This window comes from Bos indicus x Bos taurus, chromosome 16 (assembly GCF_003369695.1).
Source record: "Bos indicus x Bos taurus breed Angus x Brahman F1 hybrid chromosome 16, Bos_hybrid_MaternalHap_v2.0, whole genome shotgun sequence".
In the NCBI taxonomy this organism is placed as follows: Eukaryota; Metazoa; Chordata; class Mammalia; order Artiodactyla; family Bovidae; genus Bos; species Bos indicus x Bos taurus.
The window spans coordinates 78,842,950-78,862,695 of NC_040091.1; the positions used below are offsets into that span (position 1 = coordinate 78,842,950).

Genomic DNA, 19,746 nt, shown 5'->3' on the forward strand with positions numbered 1-19,746 from the left:
TGAAGCTATTGCATGTCTAAGAATGACTGAGGTTATATAATCGCGATTGAAAAGATGGTGCTTTGGGGGCGGGAGCAGAGGGTTCTGGAAGGACCTGGAAGGTCAGGAATGTGGATTTGTCCTTGAGGTCATGTCTGTGTCCTGCACGTGATCTAAAAGCCAGAGGCATCCAGCAATCAGATCTGGAAAAGAAGCGGGACTGCAGGGCTGGCTGAGTCCCAGACGGGAGTGACTGGCTGAATTCTCCCAGAAAACTGAGAACCTGAGGGGGCAGCTCCCAGATGGGACACAGCAGATCCCCACCCCCGCCCTGCAGAAGCTCCCGGTGGACACACCAGTGGGCGCTCAGGTTGCAGAGGCGCGGTGGGTGAGGGTTAGGCCCGGCCCTGTCCCCGAGGGTGGAGGGGATGGCAGCAGGGAGGATGCTGCTTAGGCTGGCAGACCGGGGCCTCGATCCAGAGGGCCAGCGGGACAGCGGGGGGCCACCCCTGAGGGTCCGCACTCAAACTCCTGACAGCGTGCCTTACACCCGTGCATTCAGGACACGCGCCCTCACAGCTGGCCTCCCTCTGCTTGGAGGGGACATGGGCCAGCCAGCACTGGGCGGGGGGCCGGCGGGGCTCACCTTGAAGAGCTGGACGCCGATGCAAGCGAACATGAACTGCAGGAGGGTGGTGACCAGGACGATGTTCCCGATGGTGCGGATGGCCACGAACACACACTGTACCACGTGCTGCAGGGGTGGGAGCCTGGTTGGCACCTGCCCCTTCTCACGCCCAGCCCAGCCCAGGGGCCTCGAGTGCAAGCTTAGCTCCCTCCCAGCTTGTTGAGGACAGAAAGGGCTCATGGGGACAGAGCTGCCCGGGCTCATCCCCATCCCCACTGTGCAAAGGGGGCGGGCCGAGCCAGTGCTGTCTGGGCCAAGTCTGGAGTCAGGCTTGGGGTCCCCTCCCCCGAGGGTCCCTCTGGGCCCCTCTCACCTTCAGGCCTTTGGCTCTGTTGATGGCCCGGAGCGGTCGGAGCACCCTCAGGACCCTCAGGATCTTCACCACGGAGATGGTGCTGGACCTGGGGGCGGCCTGCTCAGCCTTCCCCCGCCCCCAGCTCTCTGCATCCTCGCCTGTCTGCCTGGCCGCCCCCTGAGGCTGCGTGTGTCCCACCCCGGGACAGAGGGGCCTCCCGCCCTGGGCTGCCTCCCTCCAGGGTGGGCCACAGACCTTCTCCTCCGTCAGACAGGAGCTCCCCAGGCACCAGGGCCATGTTCCCCACAGGGCTGGGGGCAACTGCCCTCTGTCCACATGCCCTCCTGGTCTCCCACACACACTCTGCCTGCTGAACCTTGTCACTCAGGCCAGGTGGTGCCAGACCAAGGGACCCTGAATGCCATCCCCAGGCAGCTCGGGGCCCACCAACCAACACGGGCCGCTGCCCCACTCACTCGAGTCCCATGGAGATGAGGGACACGGCCACCACCACCAGGTCCAGGATGTTGAAGTAGTTGCGGCAGAAGGAGCCCTTGTGCAGGAAGGCCCCGTAGGTGGTCATCTAGGGGGAGAGGCGGCATGCTGGGGCGGGGCGGGGCTGGGGACACGCCCCTGATTGGGGGCGGAGCCTGGGGACACGCCCCTGGTGGGTGGAGCCTGGGGACACTCCCCCCTGGTGGGAGTGGAGCCTGGGGACACACGCCCCCTAGTGGGTGGAGCCTGGGGACACGCCCCTAATGGGGCACCCGGGGACACTCTAGGCACTCAGACACTCAGGGCACAGCCCCATCCTCGGCGCCCGGTTCTGGGACCGCAGGGACCTCTCTTGGGCAGTGAGGCCATGGGAACCCAGGGTCTCCTTGTTATAGAAGCCCTGCCCTCTGCCCTACAGATACAATTCCCTTTCCTATCCCTCCTCCTCTTCCTCCTCCTCCCTCCTCCTTTCCCTCCTCCCCCCTCCTCCTTTCCCTCCTCCCCTTCCTCCTCCTTCCTCCTCCTCCCTCCTCCTCCTCCCTCCTCTTCGTCCTCCTCTTCCTCCCTGGAAAGTGTTCTAGTAGTGGTTGGGTCAGGCTCAACAGCCTGTCAAGACTGAAGACCTTGCCTGGCGCCACCCCCCACCCCAAACGTGCTGTATCCCAGCCCAGATGGTCCACTTTCTCCTCTCTGAGCACATCTCAAACATCTCTGTACAATGCATCAGTCACTGTTTCATCCTGGAGTGCCCTACTCTCTCTCTGATGAAGTCCTGTCCAATCTCAAGGCCTAACTCTAACATCACCACCTCCAAGAAGTCCTCCTGGACCCCAAGGAGCTACCATTTCCCTCTGATCAATTCCTTCAATAAACAGGCCCCTGAATGAAGGGACTGTCCTCCCTTCATACTGCAGCCGGCTCTGGGCCTGCTCCCCTTGCACGGCTCCCCTCTTCCCTCCGGGCCCCAGTCACAGGTGGGAGACCTCTGCCCCCAGACCCCCCACCATGATGGTGTGACCCAGTGTGTCCGCTGTGAGAACAGGAGGGCAGCGGTGTGCTATGGATGGGGGGCATGGGGTGGGGGCCGTGAGAGGGCGGAGCTGCCAGAAACCCCGCCCAGGGCAACAGCCACTTCTCTGGGACCCTGGGGGAGCCCTTTCAGTCACTGACAACAAAGGCCTGGGAACAGATCACTGCTCCCCGTCTGCACTTAGGCGAGCCGAGCCTGGACGGTGGAAGAAGGTGCCCAAAGCTTCACAGACACACAGGGCGCTCTGCTGAGAGGCGCATGGGCTGCCCACTGACCGTACCCCAGGCCTGCACCCACCTGCCTGCTCGCCCGCTCATGCCAGCTCTGAGCTGAGACCACCCGGTCCCCTGGGTCCTGAGAGTCTGTCCCTCTTGCTCTCCGCCGCCTTCCGGCTTGTCCCTCCTCCCTGCGACCCAGCTCCCGAGGGAGCACAGCCTGTGTAAGTGGGGGCCCCAGCCGGCCCGGGGTGTCATCTCATGGCCTTCACTCACCTTGAGGACAATCTCCACAGTGAAGACAGAGGTGAACCCGATGTCAAAATACCCGAGGATCTGGTGGCAGAGCAGGAGTCAGTGAGAGAAGGAGCAGAGCAGGGATGGCATCGTTACCTTCATCAGCATCAGCACCGTCACCACACCGCTGTCATCATCAAAACCACCCCCACCCCCATCCCCCACACCATCCCCCCACCCCCCACCCCCCCACCCCCCACCACCCCATCCCCCAGCACCACCACCCCCTCCCACCACCACCGTCACCACCATCACACCGTCGTCACCATCAAGACCACCCGCACCCCATCACCACCATCCCCCCAACACCACCACCATCACCACACCACCATCACCATCAAGACCACCACCATCCCTACCATCATCACTGCTAAAACCCAGCACCCAGAGCCTGTCTAGGGCACATGCTGTGACCACACTGTCCAGAAGGAGTGAGTCGGGCAGCTTTGGCCCTCTGGGGACTTAAACTCTAAGCAACTGTGATGCCGGGGGCCTCATAGTGGATACAGCTGAACGGGGGGGGCCTCAGGGTGAGGTGTGGGTGCCTGAGGCCTGGAGTGAGGGGCGCTGAGTTGGCTGCCATCACCTGGTTCCTCACGGACTCAGCCCGGAGGGGGTCCTCGGCGGCCAAGGCGGCACTGCTGAGCAGGATGAAGAGCAGGATGAAGTTAGTGAACCAGGTGGCATTGACAATGCGGTGGCACAGGACGCGGATCCTGTGGGCAAGCGGGGGGTCAGGAGGCTCTGAACGCGGCCTTCAGGCCTCAGCAGCCTCCGCCCTGGTCAGTGCAGAAGGTCTGCCTGCATCCAGGTGGCCTCTGCGGGACTTGCCGGGCCCCGCCCCCGTTCTGTTGCTACGCAGCCCCATCCCATCCCTCAACAAGCCCTCCCCCAACACTCCGCCCATCCCATGGCTCCCATCAAAACACAGAGCAGGCTGCTCTCCAGCCTCAGGCCCTGAGGCTGACCGCTGAAACTCCAGAACTATGGTCTGTTATCTAAAGGTGTCAGACTGAAGCCCGTGAGAACTACAGCCCCACTCTGCTCTCAGAAAGGAACCAACGTATCTGGTCACACTTGGGTATAAGTAACGCGTGAGGCTTAAAATATACGTCTGCTGGGGATGCTGGCACGTTAAATGGAGCAAGAGATCTGAAGTTAAAGGAATGCCTTTCTCACAGTGTAACTGTAGGCCCAGAGAGTTGGGAGAAGGCGGTCTTCTCGGAGCAGGAAGCAGCCTTCTCTGAGACCCCACCATCACCCTGCCCCACCGCCGAGGAGCCACCCACTTGTTGGTGGGGCTGAAGATGAAGAAGGCACTGGCTTCTGGAATGGGCACCGCCTTCTCCTTCAGCTGCAGCTCAGCCAGCGGACGGGGCCGGGGGCTTATTGGGACCTCGGGCTCGTCTTCCTCGTCGTCCCCTGTGGGGAGGGCAGAGAGGCTGGGGTGTCTTTCCACGCTTCACTACTCCCTCGGCTCCTGTGCTCTGAACCAACCGTGAGCCCCCGGCAGCCAGGGAGTGACACGTGGCGTGGGGGGCCGGCAGGGTCCACCCGGGCACCTCCCTTCCCCACAGCACGCTGGCCTGAGAGCTGTCGGCCTCGGGACCTTCCAGAAGTGGGGCCAGGAGCAAGGTCCCAGAGTCTTGCTGCTGCAACTTTTGTCTCGGGGCTGGATGTACCACCCTGGGGTGGCTCGCAGGCTGGGGGCGCAAGGGGCCCTGCTCTGCAAGCGACCACAGTGCTGGGCCCGGCTCTGCCCCTGACTTGCCTGCCAGGCAGGCTCCCACCTCGTGCCATTGAGGGCAGGAGTCCCGTTGAGATAAATGGACTCTGAGCTTCTCTCTCCCGGAGTCGGGTTCCACAAACCCTCATTCGGGTGCGGGGAGGGGAACAGCCAGCATGAGGAGCCACCCCTGCACACCCCGCCCTCAGTCTCGGGACCCTCACCTGGGAAGTCGGCTGAGGGGTAGGGGTCCTTCACCTCGTTGACGTTGGATTCAAACTCGTCGATCTTCAGCTGGAGAGAGGAACAGAGCAAGATGAAAGGCAGAGCTGTGGTTCCCACCGGCCGGAGGGCGTGCAGGTGTGAGCTCACCTGAGCCTCCCTGCGGCCTGGGGGTGCTGCCGTCACGGTCAGTCATTCCCACCTCACGAAGGGGAAGCCAGGCCCAGAAAGCCACCGGGACCCCCGCCTGTCTGAGCCTGAGCACCATACCCCCCGCTTAGTTCTCAGAAGACACAGGAGTCCCCAGGCCAGGACCCCCCCACCCCCTGCCCCTCTGAACTCTACTTCCTCAGCCCCCAGGCCGGGACAGAACGGCAGGGCTAGAAGCTGGTCTGCACTGCTCCGTGGAGCAGAGTATCAGATGGGGAACGGGCATGATACAGAGAAGTCTGCTTCCTCGGTTGGGGTGCGTGCGCCCTCAGCGCAAAGGCTTCCCTGCAGTGGAGCTGCCCTGACCTGGCTGGTGCCCAGGCAGACAGCCCCCTTCCCACAGCACCCATCCTAAGGCATGGGCGAAAGGGGGACTTTCAGAGGCCCCTCCCCGCAGCCCCTGAGAGCACCCAATGGGCTGACGGGCTCACCTTGGCGGTGGTGGGGATGCCTTCCCCCTTGGGTTTCTGCTCCAGCTTCTTGGCCACCGTCACCTTCTCCTCCTCTGACTTGTCCGGGAGACCCCTGAGTTGGAAAACCAAGCAAACCCAAAGTGGAGACCCCGCTCCTCCATGGAAGAGAACCTCCACCTTCTGGGGTCTGCTCAGCCTGAGGGCGCCCTCCCCGACCCCACCCAGGGTTCGAGGCGGGGCACTACACGAGGGCAGGAGCAGCACAGGCCAAGCGCGTCCTCCCCCCACGATGAGCGAGCAGCGCCGGCAGCCTCGGTGTCAGCCATCCCAGGGCCTGCCAGCTGGTGGGGGGTGGCCGTGGCGCCATCCGTGGTGGTACTGTCTGGGTTCGGTTTGGTCCAGGACGGCTCAGCTCTCCTGTGTGGGGTGCCCTCCCTCCGCCCCTCTCGCAGGTCCCTCCTGCTGGGTCACCCACTCACTTGGACATCTTCCTGCGTCTCCGCTCTTCAGCCTTGGCCTTCTGGGCAGAAGTCAGGCTCTCGGCCTCTGCCAGGTTGTCCACAGCGATGGCCAGGAAGACGTTGAGCAGGATGTCTGAGGTGCCGCTAAGGAGCCGGGGTGCTGGGCTCGGCAGGACCTGCCTGCCCTGGTGCTCGGGCTTTCTGGGACTGACTCCTCCCCGCTGTCACCAGTCACCCTGAGGTCCCTTAACCTCCTGCTGGAAGGAACTGCCCTACTGCTGTCCCCACAAGGCACCTGCTGTGTCCCCTCCCCCGCCCTTGATCCTGGGCACTCCCCCCTTCCTGCAGAGGGCCTGGGCACCTGGACCCTTCCCCACTCCGGGCTCTCTTCTGAGCCCTGCGCCCCAGGGGATACAGTTGCCGCAAACAAACAGGATGATGAAGTAAATGCAGACGAGCACCCCGGGGTAGGATGGGCCGCCGTAGGCCATGATCCCGTTGTACATCACGGAGTTCCAGTCCTCTCCTGTCAGCACCTGGGGTGGGAGGGAAACAGAGGGATGTGAGAGTCCTCCCTGGGGACTACGTTGTCCAAGAGACCCCTTCCAACGTCGCCCCAAAACTGTCCACGGCTGGAGGGGACGGGGGACGGGTCAGAGGAGGCGAGGCCCCGCCTGGCAGGGCAGGCAGCAAGCGGCTCTGGCCTACCTGGAAGACGCTGATGAGGGCCTGTGGGAAGCTGTCGAAGTTGCTACGCCGCACCTCGGTGTCCTCGAAGTCGTACCTGCCCCCGAAGAGCTGCATGCCCAGCAGGGCGAAGATGACGATGAACAGGAAGAGCAGCAGCAGCAGCGAGGCGATGGAGCGGATGGAGTTGAGCAGCGACGCCACCAGGTTGCTCAGCGACGTCCAGTACCTGGAGGACGGGACGGGCGCTGAGGTGGGGCGGCCGGTCAGGCTCGGGCTGCCTGGATCCAGAGCTCCCATCCCGGTTTGTCATTTCGTTCTCCTTAGTAGGGTGGCCGTTTGACTTCCGGGGCCACCACTAGACTCTGAACCCCACGGGGGTGAGGCCCACCCCTCCCCTGCACCCAGGGCCCGCGACCACTCCACGCCCTCTTCTCGGCTATCCTTTCTCACCACCCCCTTCTCCTCCTCCTGTTCCACCTTCCTTTCCTTCCTCCTTCTCCCAGTCTCTTCCCTTTCCTCTCTCTTTTCCATGCCCCTCAATCGGCCTGGTGAGAGGTAAGTAAACAGGAGAAATGGAGGTGGAAGGGGGAAGGGTCGAGGGGCGGGGCAGGGAGGAGGAGGGAGGGGCGGCGGGACCACGCCCCCTGATGGAAAGGTGGAGGGGAGGGGCGGGGCAGGCGGATAGGCGGGACCACGCCCCAGTTGGGAGGGTGGAGGGGCGGGATGGGGCAAGGCGGGAGGGGCGGGGCAGGCAGGAGGTGTGGGGGTGGTCGGAGGGGCGGGGCAGGCAGGAGGTGTGGGGGTGGTCGGAGGGGCGGGGCGGGGCAGGCGCGGGGCGGGAGGGACCACGCCCCTGATGGAAGGGTAGAGGGGCGGGGCAGGGAGGCAGGAGGGAGGGGCGGTGGGACCACGCTCCCTGATGGAAAGGTGGAGGGGCAGGGCAAGGCGGTCGGGGCGACGCCCCTGCTTGGAGGGTGAAGGGGCGGGACGGGGCAAGGCGGGAGGGGTGGGGCAGGCGGGAGGGGCGGGGCGGTGGGAGGGGTGGGGCGGGGTGGTGGGAGGGGTGGGGCGCGGCAGGCGGGGGCGGACGGGACCACGCCCCTGCTGGAATGGTAGAGGGGCGGGGCAGGGAGGCAGGAGGGAGGAGCGGGGGAGGGGCGGGGCGCCGGGACCACGCCCCCGCTCACTTGGTGATCTTGAAGATCCGCAGCAGACGGATGCAGCGCAGCACCGAGATGCCCAGGGGCGACATGGCACCCGACTCCACCAGCAGGATCTCCAGGAGGCCGCTGCACACCACGAAGCAGTCGAAGCGGTTGAAGATGGACATGAAGTACTGGCGCAGGCCCAGCCCGTACATCTTCATCAGCATCTCCACGGTGAACAGGGCCAGCAGCACCCGGTTGGCCACGTCTGCAGGGCGGCCCGCGCAGCTCAGCGCCACTGCCCTGCGCATCCGGCCTGGGCCAGGCCCCCAGTGACCCTCCACTTCCAGCGACACAAGGGCCCCACACCCGGCACCCTCCCCGCGGCGATTCCAGGACATCCTCCTCTCCCTGCCCTCCAGATCCAGTAAAACCTGGTGAATCCTCCCCACTGAAGGGACACAGCCTAGATTCTAACAAGGTAAACTGTACCGCGTTTGGCAGGCCCGCCCTCCTCACTCCAGCAATCAAGCCGCAGGCATTTTGACCCCATTTCCTTGACCTCCCAGAAACACAGCAACCAGGGGTCGGAACCCAAAGGGCAGAGTCCTAAGCACTGGGCTGCCAGGGAAGTCCCCTCTTGCCTTTTAAAATGTTCGCTTCCCTTGCCTCCTGGACACCACACCCCCCTAGGATTCCTCCAGCTTCTCCTGTGCCCTCTTCTCCTGTGCCCCTCTACAGAGGCACCCCCACCCCCCCTGAGTGCTGCACTTGAGCTGAGCATGTGAGTGCACACCGTCCTCTGGGGGCCTGGTGATGCCTTCTAAGGCCAAGCTTCGATTATCATGCCTGCTGGTGACTCCGGACTCTGACTTTTCAACCCAGACCTTCCACTGGCTCCCAGACCTAATTTGCGTCTGTCTCCTCAACGTCTCACTGGGATGTCTCAAAGGAACCTCAAACTCAACATGCCCAAGATTAAGCTGATGGGGACTGCCTGTCTTCTCCCATCCCAAAAAAATACCTGGTCACTGACTGTCTTCCCCATCTCAGCAAGTGGCACTGCCATTCACTTATCTGCATAGACCAGGGACCTCAAATTCATCTCTGACCCCTCTTGGTGGATAGTGTTCACATTTTGTCTACATTGGTTATTGACAACGCATTAACGATGCTTAACACACTTAAGGAGTTCTCAAGAATGTTGGCTGCAATGAGTGGATGGATGGATGGTTAGATGGATGGATGGATGTGTGGATGGGTGGATGGTTAGATGGATGGATGAACAGATGGACAGATGCATGGATTGATTGATGGATGAGTGGATAGACGAATAGATGGATGAATGCATACATGCATCTGATCTGTAACATTATTTCCTGTCTCCTCCCCACAGAAAAAGATAGTTTTCTAGCAGTTTTCCTTCTTTTATCTTTTTCATCATTTTAACCAGAGTGTCTTTCTCCCATCCAGCCTCCCCTCCTCTGTAATCCTCCCCTTACATTTCCCTCCATCGTTGCCCTCCCTATTTGACCTGACATCACTCATCAATATCTGTCTTCTTCTTTGGCTCAGGAAACTCCTTGAAGGTGGGAGAGGTACCTTCCTTCTCTGTGTTCCCTGCATTCTTTACTTGGCCTTACATAGAGCGTGTATGCTCTAAACACTTGGTGAGAGGCTGCTGTGTATGGAGTAGAACTTGAATGAACTTGGATGTGTGAAGCGCTCAGTCACTGCTCACCGGTCCATCCAATAGCTGTGTCTGTGATCATTTGCCCAGGCACCTGGCAAGCACCTGGTGGGTCCCCAGTGTGCTGCTGTTATTAATATTTCCCCTGGTAATGCCACGAGGAAGAGAGGGCCACCACTAGAGTTCCTAGAAAATGATGTCAACGTCTAACTGACTTCACAGAACCTGAGGCACCATTGGCTTTGGCCGCCAGTCACATGTCTCACCTTGCAGGTGGGTCAACCAGAGAGGCTGGTGGTGGTGCTCTGAGGCGATCGACAGTGTGTTGAGAGCGACGATCAGGATGACCAGCCAGTAGAACACCCTGGACTTCACCACATCGTGGCACTTCCAGCGGAAGACACGGTTCCACTGCCTCCAGTGTCGGCTGAGAAGCAGGCACGGAGGGAGGGGAAAAGGTTGTGTTACCAGAGCCCCCACCTCCCCCGGGGCTGCCTTCAGGCCGCTCTGGTCACACTTAGTCTGACCACCCACTCCCTCCTCCAGCTACACCAGAGGAGACAAGAATGTGAGCTGCAGAGACAGGTGGCAAATCTTGCCTCCTAGAGCAAATATCTTCACATTTCAGAGGAGAACAGCAGCGATGCTGACCTTGGGGGTCACTAGAGACAACACAGGCGCTGAGTTTAGCGCAGTGCCAGGCCCAGAGTAGGGCTCCATGCGTTTCCATCTTAAGTAGAGCCACACTGGGATGCCCCGTTTCGCTGGTCATAAAGTCAGTTCTTTAGCAAATTGGTCACATTGGTGTTGGGGAGGGTTCACAGAAATGGCACCTCCATCTCTGGCACAGCCTTCGTGCAGCGTTTACCGGGGTTCAGCATCTCCATGCCCTCTGACCCAGCAAGTCTTTCTAGGAATCCACCGGGCAGAGACGTTCACTCTTACACACAACTGTTCCCTTCGGCACAGTTTGTACTGCCCCAAACTGGACAGATTAACTAGACTATGACACATTCATGCTGTGGAATAGTTTATGTTCAAAGATCTACTGCCAGAAGGTGTGTGTGTGAGCTGTCACACCTTGCAAAGCTGCAGAGGGACCTTAACTGCGTGTCACTAAGTAAAAAGAGCCCGCCTGAGATCGCACACTGTGACATTCTGGGAAAGGCAAGACTTTGGAGATAGTGAGCTCAGTGGTAGGTTGCCAGGGATGGGAGGTGGAGGTGTGAATAGGCAGAAGCAGAGGCTTTTTAGGGCAGCTACACTCCGCATGATATTATAATGGTGGGTGTGCATCATCAGACACAGGCTGAGCCCCAGCATAAACTGGACTCGGGGTGGTGATGCTGTCCACGCAGGTTCCTGAGTTGTGACAAACGGCCCATCTGGTGGAGGTGCTGATGGCAGGGGCCCCGGGCATGATCAAGGGGAGGGCAGGTGGGCAGTCTCTGCACCTTCTGCTCAGTTTTGCTGTGAATCTGAAACTGCTCCGAGAAAAGAAAGTCTTTTTTTAAAACAAGTTTTCGTGTGTATAAATTTGCCCTAAATAGATCATTCTAAATTTAGGACGTCAGCTTCCAGTTTATGGGTGGATCATATCATTTATCCAGCAAGCCCTCCTGTGTGTTGGGTCCTTTTGTTGGTTCCGAAGTGACCGTGGTTAACATGAGAAACCCTGTCATGTAAAAAACTCGTGTGTGTATGTGTGTGTGCGCACACGCGTGCATGTGTGTGTCAGAGAGATGAATGCGTAGAAGCAGCCTTGGAGGGATGCAAATCCGTCTCCATGGTTACCTCTTTGAAGGGCAGCAAGGACTCCATCTTTTCTTTGGTGCCTTTCTCTATAGTTGGATCTCTCAGAGTCACAATTGTGTGTGAATTTGGAAGCAGCCAATCAAACAAACTCACGGTCCTCTGGAGACAAAGGCGCCAGGGCTCCAGCCCCCTGCCCCAGAGGCCTGCGACGCTGCGGCCTCCCCTGCTGGAGCAGAGGTTCCCGGGACTAATTACCCCACCGGCTCCCAGTGTCTCCCTCACGTGATGTGGAAATAGGTCATCTGCTCAATGCCCTCCTCCCGCACTCAGGGAACGTGACCCAGAAGCTACCCACGGTGGGTGACTGGGGCTGGGGGGACCCGGAGCCGGGCAGACACTCACATGAACTGGATAACTTTGTTCAGGCCCGCGATTTCGTACAGGCTCTCCGTGTCGGAGCCGCCTTCATCCAGAGCCAGCTTCCCTGGGGACAGAGAGGCACAGGTGGCCAGGCTCCCCTCTGGGCTGGACGCACCAGGAAAGGGCACAGACCAGGGACACCTGGGATAGCGGCCCTGTGTGGGCCTGGACCCCTCCCTCTGCGCTGTCCTGATTCCCAGGAGCCAGAGAGCCTGCACCATCGGGAGGGTGGTTCCTGGGGGCCGCGAGGTACTTTGGTAGTCAGTGCTCTGGACGGGCCCTGGGCCCACCTGGCCACCTCCACCTCCAGGCACCAGGCTTGCCCTCTAGGGGCCATGCTTCCTCATCTGCAAAGTGGGGCCCTCAGTCCTGCTCATCGAGCCCTGGGGCTGTGGGGGAGCAGGGCGTGGTGATGCCCTTATTGGGGGCGGCGCGAGGGCAGCTTGGGACGGGGTGCTGACTGTTGCCCATGGCTCCCACCTTCTCTCAAGTCATCCACGTCCATGACCTCGCCCTGCGTGATCCAGCTCAGGTAGCCCCGGAGGTCCTCCTCCAGCTGCTGCTTCTCCCGCAGCTTCTGGAAGGTCCCCCTGGACTTGGCCTTCTCCCGCTCCTTGGTGAATTCCCTGCAGGGGGCCGGGGAGGAGGAGGAGGAGGAACCAGTTGCAGGGATGGAGTTTCTTGGGTCACTGAGCCCCTTCTGAGGCTGGACATGCCCATCCTCCTGGTCTGGGTATCTCGGGGGTCTGGGGACCTTCCGGGGCCGAGGGCAGCACTCCCCCCTGCCCCGCCCTCCAGGATGCTTGGCGCACGTGCCCCCCTCTATTGTTCCTTCTCATCCCATCTCATTTCTCCTGCCTCGTCTTGGGTGACCTTGGGCAGGGGTTAGTGGCATGACCATCCACTGCCTAAGAGAACTGCCTGGACCCTCCCGAGACAGGCTGGGACAGCCTGCGATCCTTTGCACCCTGCTTGCACATGGACACACCTCTCCTCCAGCAACAAGATACAAAGAAACTACACGGGACTAAAAATACCTGCTGCATGTGCAGCTGGGGCAAACTCTGGACCAAAAGATACAAAAACAAAAAAAAAACCGCCCCTACTGCCGTTTCTGGAGAGCCGGAGCAGCAGGTTACTGCACATGCCCCGTATACCCAACACCACGAGGGCTGGGCACACCACCTCGGCACCGCCTGCGGCCCAGCCCCTGGGCACACCGGGACGTTCATCCCACCCCAGGAACCAGCGAAGGAGGCTCTGGCTTGTTGCTGCCTCCTGCAGCTGGTGAGGAGCCCCAGTGAAGTCTGGCCTGACTTCCTGCTCTGGCCCTAGTCAGTATACTGCCTGGGGAAGGCCGAGAGCTGCCCCGAATCACTGGTTTTCCCTGCAGCCCTGGCCCTGTAGGCCGCCTGACGGATTTAGTTCTGCTTACAGACCTAAGGCTTCAGGGGCGGGGTGGGGGCTCCTGGGCCTCGAAGAAACCCGGGTGCAGCAGTGGGATGGGGGACCCCAGGGGCGGGGAAGGCTCCGGGCAGGGCGGGGGGCAGCTAGCCTGAGGGGCGGGGCAGCCAGCCTGAGGGTACCAGGCTGCAGCAGCCAGATGGGGGACCCGAGGGTCGGGGAAGGCTCCGGGCAGGGCGGGGGGCAGCCAGCCTGAGGGTCTGCTCACACCACCTGCACCCTCACACTGCCGGGCAGGGTCCAAGAGGGGTTCTTGGCCACCTTGTGTCCCGGTCCGTTCAGGGCTCCTGTGAAAGCTGTGGGTCCCTCCTCAGAACCATGGGGAAAATGCTCCATTTCGGGCAGTGTTGTAAAGTGTTTCATTTGGAAACCAGAGCCTGACGACGGAACCAGTGGTATGAAAATGTAGTTGTTGAGACATAAAGAAATGGTGTTGAAATTACATGTAAGACTCCAGGAGTTGGTGAAAGGCAGGGAAGCCTGGCCTGCTGCAGTCCGTGGGGTCACAAAGAGTTGGACGTGACTTAGCAGCTGAACAAATGCTTCTTTAGTAATTCATGAACTGCAATATCTAGCCTCAGTTCTAAAAACCATCATAATTTCAAGGTAGTGATACTTCCAACACTGGGATCTGACAAGTGCTTCCTACTGGGATGAGTCAGGGCGGCGCTGTGACCACTTCATGACCACGAGCATGCAGTGCCCGTGGTGTGCCGGCCTCTGCTCTAAGTCTGTTATATAATGGACCCGTGCGTTCTCCCAGCCAGCCTGTGAAGCAGGCCCTGACGTTATTCCTCTGTGACAGAGGTGACCCCTGAAGCACAGAGGGGTTAAGGAATTAGCAAAGGTCACACAGCCAGCAAGCAGCAGCACAAGGGTTTAAACTGGGGCCTCCTGCCCCAGTCTGCGCACTCAGCCCGGAGGCCATTCTTGGAGCTGAGCCTCAGACCTTGCACCTCCAGGGGCTGCAGGCCGGGATCTTGGGGGCTTCACGCAGAGGGGCCGAAGGAAGCGAGGATGGAAGAAGGCTCAAGGAGGAGGAAGGGGGTGGAGAAAGGGGAGCTCTCCCTGCATCTTCGCTCTTCCTTGCTAGTGGGGAGCCTGCTCTCGGCTAAGGGGACCCGGGGAGGAATGGGCATTCTAAGTCACACCCCCTGCCCTCTTCCCTCTCTCCCTCCCCGCCCCTCCTTCTCCCCCTCCACTCCCCCCCCAGCTGCCTCTTCCTTCTCTCCCTCCCCGCCCCTCCTTCTCCCCCTCCACTCCCCCCCGCAGCTGCCTCTGGGCCCTCACCCGCTCAGGACGCCCAGCACCAGGTTGAGGATGAAGAAGGAGCCCAGCAGGATGAGGGTGACAAAGTAGATCCAGGGCCACTCGTTCCCGATGGCATCGTTCACCTGGTCCAGACACGGGTGTGAGTCCCCGGTGTGCGGGTCCAGGCCCTCCGCAAGCTTGCCCATTCGCGGCACCTGGCCACCCAGGTCCAGCCTGAGGATGCAGCACTGGGGCCTGGCTGACGGCTACCTGGCCGGCGGGACAGAGCCCTGCCTCCCTCCAACCACCTGGCTCCCTGCCTGGACCCCGTCCTGCAGGCCGCCTCCAGCCTCCTTTCCAGCCAAGATTTCTCCGAGTAGAAACACTCCGAGCCTCAGCCTGCACTCGGCCGGCTCCTTCAGGAACCACCTGTGGCTGCGATGAGTCCCCCGGCATCTCTGAGCCCTGTCCCAGCGCCTCCTGGACTGACGATGTGAGCTCGCCCCTCATAGGCTGGTCACAGGCGAAACAACATGTGTGACAGTCCTCTGAGACGTTTCATAACTGGTTCCCATGATCTGAGCTCACGAGAGCCAGTCACACGGGTGCTTTACGTATGCAAAGCATTTGACAGCTCTACCACTGTCCCCCATAGGCAGCGTCACCCCGTGGCCAGGCTCCGGGGTTGGATCCGGGGGGGTTAGAGGTCAGTCTTGGCCGTGTCGCTCACTAGCCACCAGAGGCCAAGTCACCAAACCTCTCTGAGCCTCAGTTTCCTTATCCAGAAAATGGGATCATGCCTTCCATTGCTGGAGGATCAAATAGCTCTGAGTAACACCAAATAAAGAACCTTCTCAACAGGAGGACCACACACCGGGTGTGTGTTGGCACTGTGGGGACCCAGTTAACAGACTCACTAACCATCTAACTACCCGATTGTGGAGCCGGTATTTTTATTCTACAGACGAGGGATCTGATATCCAATCACCTTTTTATGGGAGAGCAGCCTTGCCCAGCAGTGAGGAGAGAGACTCGCAGGGCCCTTCCTCCCTCAGGAAATCTGAGATTCCTGGCCATGAGGGGCGAGTCACTTACAGCCAGGCTTGGGGACAAGGCAGGAGCTGAGACAGAAGCCACCAAGCTCCTGGTTTCCACCCTCACTGCTCCTGGGGCTGCGGACACAGGTGGTACCCCAACCCTCCCACTGGGATGCTGGAGGGGAGGGGAGCAGCGGGCCCTCCAGGGGCCAGGACTGGCAGGCCCACCAACGGCCGAGCCCACGGGTGAGGGGACAGCCGGCGGGCCCGGGCCCAGACCCACCCAGTAGAGGACGTCGGTCCAGCCCTCCATGGTGATGCACTGGTACACGGTGAGCATGGAGAAGCCGAAGTTGTCGAAGTGCGTGATGCCGTGGTTGGGGCCGGGCCACCCGCCACGGCACTCGCTGCCGCTGATGGTGCAGGGGCGGCCGGAGCCCGTCCGGGCGCAGGGGGACGGCTTCTCGTTCTCCACCGTGGCCACGATGTCTGAGGGCGGGCGGCGAGAGCAGTGAGCCCCAGGCGGGAACGGGAGGGGGCGTCTCAACAAGACTGTGAAGTCGGGAGGACAGCCCAGCGGGAGCGTGCGGTGCAGACCGCAGGGAGGCTCCGGGGCGTGGGTAAGGATCCAGACACGGATCCACGGATATGGGTAGGCACAGCGGCGCCTGCGGGCAGCAGCTCCGGGCAGACCTCCCTGGAGGCGAGGCTTCTAGAGACCCGAGGCTGCGAGGCACGCCGTGGATCACTTTGCAGAAGGAGGCGGCAGGGGTGGAGGTGTGGGCAGGGCCTCCCGCCTGGACTCGAGAGAGCTCCGTCTGGGACGCTGAGACAGAGCCCGCCCCCGCCCTGAGGCCCAGCCCCCCAGCGCACCTGTGCCGATGAAGTAGCAGGTCTTGTGCATCTTGCCCTTGAAGAGCTCGAGGCCGATGATGGCGTAGATGACGACCATGAAGAGCACCAGCAGGGCGATGTGGAAGAGCGGCAGCATGGCCTTGAAGATGGAGTTGAGGACCACCTGCAGGCCTGCGGGGCGGGGCGGGGGGCGGAGACTCAGCCTCCCTCTCGCTTTCCAGGCCCTCCCCGGGACACCAAGCCCAAAGGGGCCCAGAACGGGGGCAGGGAGCAGGCCGAGGGAGGGGCAGGGCTGCGCCACCCACTGGGCACCCCGGACACCAGCCGGAGCGGACGGAGCACGCGGAAGGCCCGCAGTGCCTTGACGTCCAGGCCCGCGCCTTTGCTGCTCATCGGGGCCGTGTTGCTCTGGATGAGGTTGACCTGCTCCAGGATCACGGTGAAGACCCTGCGGCGACAAAAGAGGGAGACGGGGCCCGCGGTCAGCTAGGCCTCTGCCCGGGGTCAGGGCCCTTGTCCCGTCCGGGGACCTGTAGGGAGGCGGGGCGGGCAGACATGGGGCCCCACACCGGGGGCTGCTCTGGTGATGTCTCTCTGTCCCGGGAATTTTAGAAAAGACCCCGCAGCCATGTTCAGGCTCAGTGAGAGGAACACTGGGCCCATCGGTGATGTCCACTCTGGCCCTTAAGGTGCGGGTGGAACTGCTGGTGTCACAGCATCTGTGTCAGGCCTGGGGGCTGAGCGCTCCCTGGGGTGGGTGGGCGGTTCCAGCTGCCCACACCTAGGGGATGCGGAGGAGAAAGCCCAGGGCTGGCTCTCCTGCGGGCATTCCTCCTGCTGCCTGGCTGACAAAGCTCCGGACCCTCCTTCCTGCTCTCAGGTCACTCTGAGGTCCGTCTCAAGCCCTTCTGTATCCTGTTGACAGCTGCCCCTGGACCACACCACACGGGAGCGTGGCCTCCAGCCAGGAGTCCGTCCAGGGCAGAGGCTGACTCATAGTATCCCCCTCCTCTCCGTGTTCTGCCCAGAGCAGTATTGTACAATTGCTAAGTAAGCACCATGGTTTTTATTGACTTGAAGGGCAGCTTAGTGGTTAAGACAGCAGCCTCTGGAGTAAGTTCTGTGTTTGGTTCAGTCGCTCAGTCGTGTCTGACTGTTTGTGACCCCACGGACGGCAGCACGCCAGGCTCCCTGTCCTTCACTATCCCCTGGAGCCTACTCAGACTCATGTCCATCGAGTCAGTGATGCCGTCCCACCATCTCATCCTCTGACGAACTCTTTTCCTTCTACCCTTGGTCTTTCCCCGCATCAGGGACTTTTCCAGTGAGTTGTTTGTTGGCATCAGATGACCAAAATGCTGGAGCTTCAGCTTCAGCATCAGTCCTTCCAGTGAATATTCAGGGTTGATCTCCTTTAAGATTGACTGGTTTGATCTTGCTGCCCAAGCAAGACCTTCAGGAGTCTTCTCCAACACCACTGTTGAAAGGCATCAATTCTTTGGCGTTCTGCCTTCTTTACGGTCCAGCTCTCACAACAGTACGTGCCCAGTGGGAAGCCCTGTTATAGTTAGGTGGTGGCTCTACATCTTATGTCATGGGCTTAGCCATGCCCCCCCACCCCACTCCCAGTTCATATGCTGAAACCCTAACTCCTGGGATCTCAGAATATGACTGTATTTGAAGACAGGACTGTAAAGAAGCAACTCAAGTGAAAAGGATGCTGTTAGGGTGGGCTCTAACTGTCTGACTGGTGCCCTTAGTACAAGAGGAAACGTGGGCACATGCCTGGGCATGCACCACAGGGGTGTGTGTGGATAGAGGAAGGACCACGTGCGGATACAGCAAGAAGGTGGCCATCGGCAAGCCAGGAAGGGAGGCCTCAGGAGAAACCTGGCACCACCTTGACCTTGGACTTCCAGCCTCCAGAACAGTCAGAACATAAATTTTGGGGTATCGGCCCCCGGTCTGTGGCATCGTGTCATGGCGGCCCAAGCAGACCCGTGTGCCTCCTGCGTGCTCAGTCGCTTCAGTCGTGTCTGACCCTTTGTGACCCCACGGACTGTGCACCAGGAGTGCACGAGGCTCCTCTGTCCATGAGATTCTCCAGCAAGAATACTGGAGCGGCTTGTCACGTCCCCCTCCTCCAGGGGATCTTCCCGACCAGGGACCGAACGTGCGTCTCGTGTCTCCTGCATTGGTAGGCGGGTTCTTTACCACCAGCGCCACTTGGGATGCCCAAGCAGACTCCTACAGGTTACCGAATGTCCGTTCTCGTGAACTCCAGTGACACATGCTCCACACCGGTCCGTGGAGAGATGGTACCGAAGGCTGAGAAATTTATGAACGTCCAGAAACTGCTGGGCCCTGAAAGCAGGCACACGTTTCCAGCCGTGTGTGCAGAGAGCAGGCAGGCTGGCGGTGCCTGGCTGGGGACGGTGTGACTTGCTGGCGCCCCCGCTGCCCCACCCCACTCACCGCTGCACCCGCCTCTGGGCCCTGGGGTCCCCGCCCGGCTCAGCCCCGCACCCCAGCCTCACTCACCCCAGGAAGACGATGATGAAATCCAGCACGTTCCAGCCGCTGCGCAGGTAGGCATCCTGGTGGAACAGGAAGCCGTAGGCGATGATCTTCATGGCGGCCTCGATGGAGAAGACGATGAGGAAGAAGTATTCCAGCTTCTCCTGCGGGGTGAGGGGGTCGCACCAGGCTCAGCCGCCTCGGGACTCCTGCGCCTGCTACCCTACCACCTGGGTCCCTCCCTCCTGCAGGGCCCCTCCCCAGGGGGCCGCCCCAGGCACTGGGTGGCCTCTGACATCCTCTGTTCCTCCTCCCACTCTGTCTTCTGAGTGTATCCCCAGCTGAAAAAGCCACACATGCTTCTATCTGGCTCCTTTCCTGCCTCACTCACTAAGATATAAACTACGGGGAGGCGGGGGAGGCAGGGGAGGCGCTGGTTTTTGCTCTTTTATTTTTGGCCACGCTGCCCTGTGGAATCTTGGCTCAAGGACCAGACACCAAGATGACAACCCTCGCAGTGCAAGCGCAGAGCCAACCACCAGACCACCAGGAAAGTTCCTCTTTTTTCAAAAAATGACTCTACACCTCCAGGCTAGAACGGGACGAATGGATGAACAGTCGGGACAGCCCCCGGATGAAGGCCCCAGGTGGCTCCTGTGTGGGCATCTTCTCCCTCATCCCGAGGACTCAAGGGAGCAGGGTTGGGGAGCACTCACTAGGGTTCCGGAGGGGCCTTCCGGGCGGTCAGAGTCTTCCCTTTCGTCCACTTCCTGTGATCCCTCCGCCCATCCCACGTGCCCACATCCAAAGCCGACAGGCACCACCTGGGAGCCCAAGCGCCGTCATGCAGGGTGGGGGCATTGCAAGCTCACTGCTGTGGAGGGGGCCCCG

General features: G+C 60.9%; 1 protein-coding gene across 2 annotated transcripts in view; it reads right to left on the reverse strand.

Annotated features, from left to right (window-relative positions):
• The window catches only part of CACNA1S (calcium voltage-gated channel subunit alpha1 S), a 56,517-nt gene that overhangs the window by 22,786 nt on the left and 13,985 nt on the right, over nucleotides 1-19,746 (reverse strand). For both annotated transcript variants that reach the window (XM_027565826.1, XM_027565825.1), the window contains exons 3-22: nucleotides 18,880-19,019; nucleotides 16,644-16,786; nucleotides 16,357-16,509; nucleotides 15,767-15,972; nucleotides 14,486-14,589; nucleotides 12,212-12,357; nucleotides 11,714-11,795; nucleotides 9,823-9,983; nucleotides 7,909-8,134; nucleotides 6,740-6,947; nucleotides 6,447-6,567; nucleotides 6,050-6,164; nucleotides 5,589-5,682; nucleotides 4,950-5,019; nucleotides 4,289-4,421; nucleotides 3,586-3,715; nucleotides 2,979-3,038; nucleotides 1,439-1,545; nucleotides 981-1,068; nucleotides 626-733 (exon numbers count right to left, since the gene is read on the reverse strand). In XM_027565826.1, coding sequence (XP_027421627.1) covers nucleotides 626-733; nucleotides 981-1,068; nucleotides 1,439-1,545; nucleotides 2,979-3,038; nucleotides 3,586-3,715; nucleotides 4,289-4,421; nucleotides 4,950-5,019; nucleotides 5,589-5,682; nucleotides 6,050-6,164; nucleotides 6,447-6,567; nucleotides 6,740-6,947; nucleotides 7,909-8,134; nucleotides 9,823-9,983; nucleotides 11,714-11,795; nucleotides 12,212-12,357; nucleotides 14,486-14,589; nucleotides 15,767-15,972; nucleotides 16,357-16,509; nucleotides 16,644-16,786; nucleotides 18,880-19,019 — 2,595 coding nt within the window. The remainder of the gene's footprint in view (nucleotides 1-625; nucleotides 734-980; nucleotides 1,069-1,438; nucleotides 1,546-2,978; nucleotides 3,039-3,585; nucleotides 3,716-4,288; nucleotides 4,422-4,949; nucleotides 5,020-5,588; nucleotides 5,683-6,049; nucleotides 6,165-6,446; nucleotides 6,568-6,739; nucleotides 6,948-7,908; nucleotides 8,135-9,822; nucleotides 9,984-11,713; nucleotides 11,796-12,211; nucleotides 12,358-14,485; nucleotides 14,590-15,766; nucleotides 15,973-16,356; nucleotides 16,510-16,643; nucleotides 16,787-18,879; nucleotides 19,020-19,746) is intronic.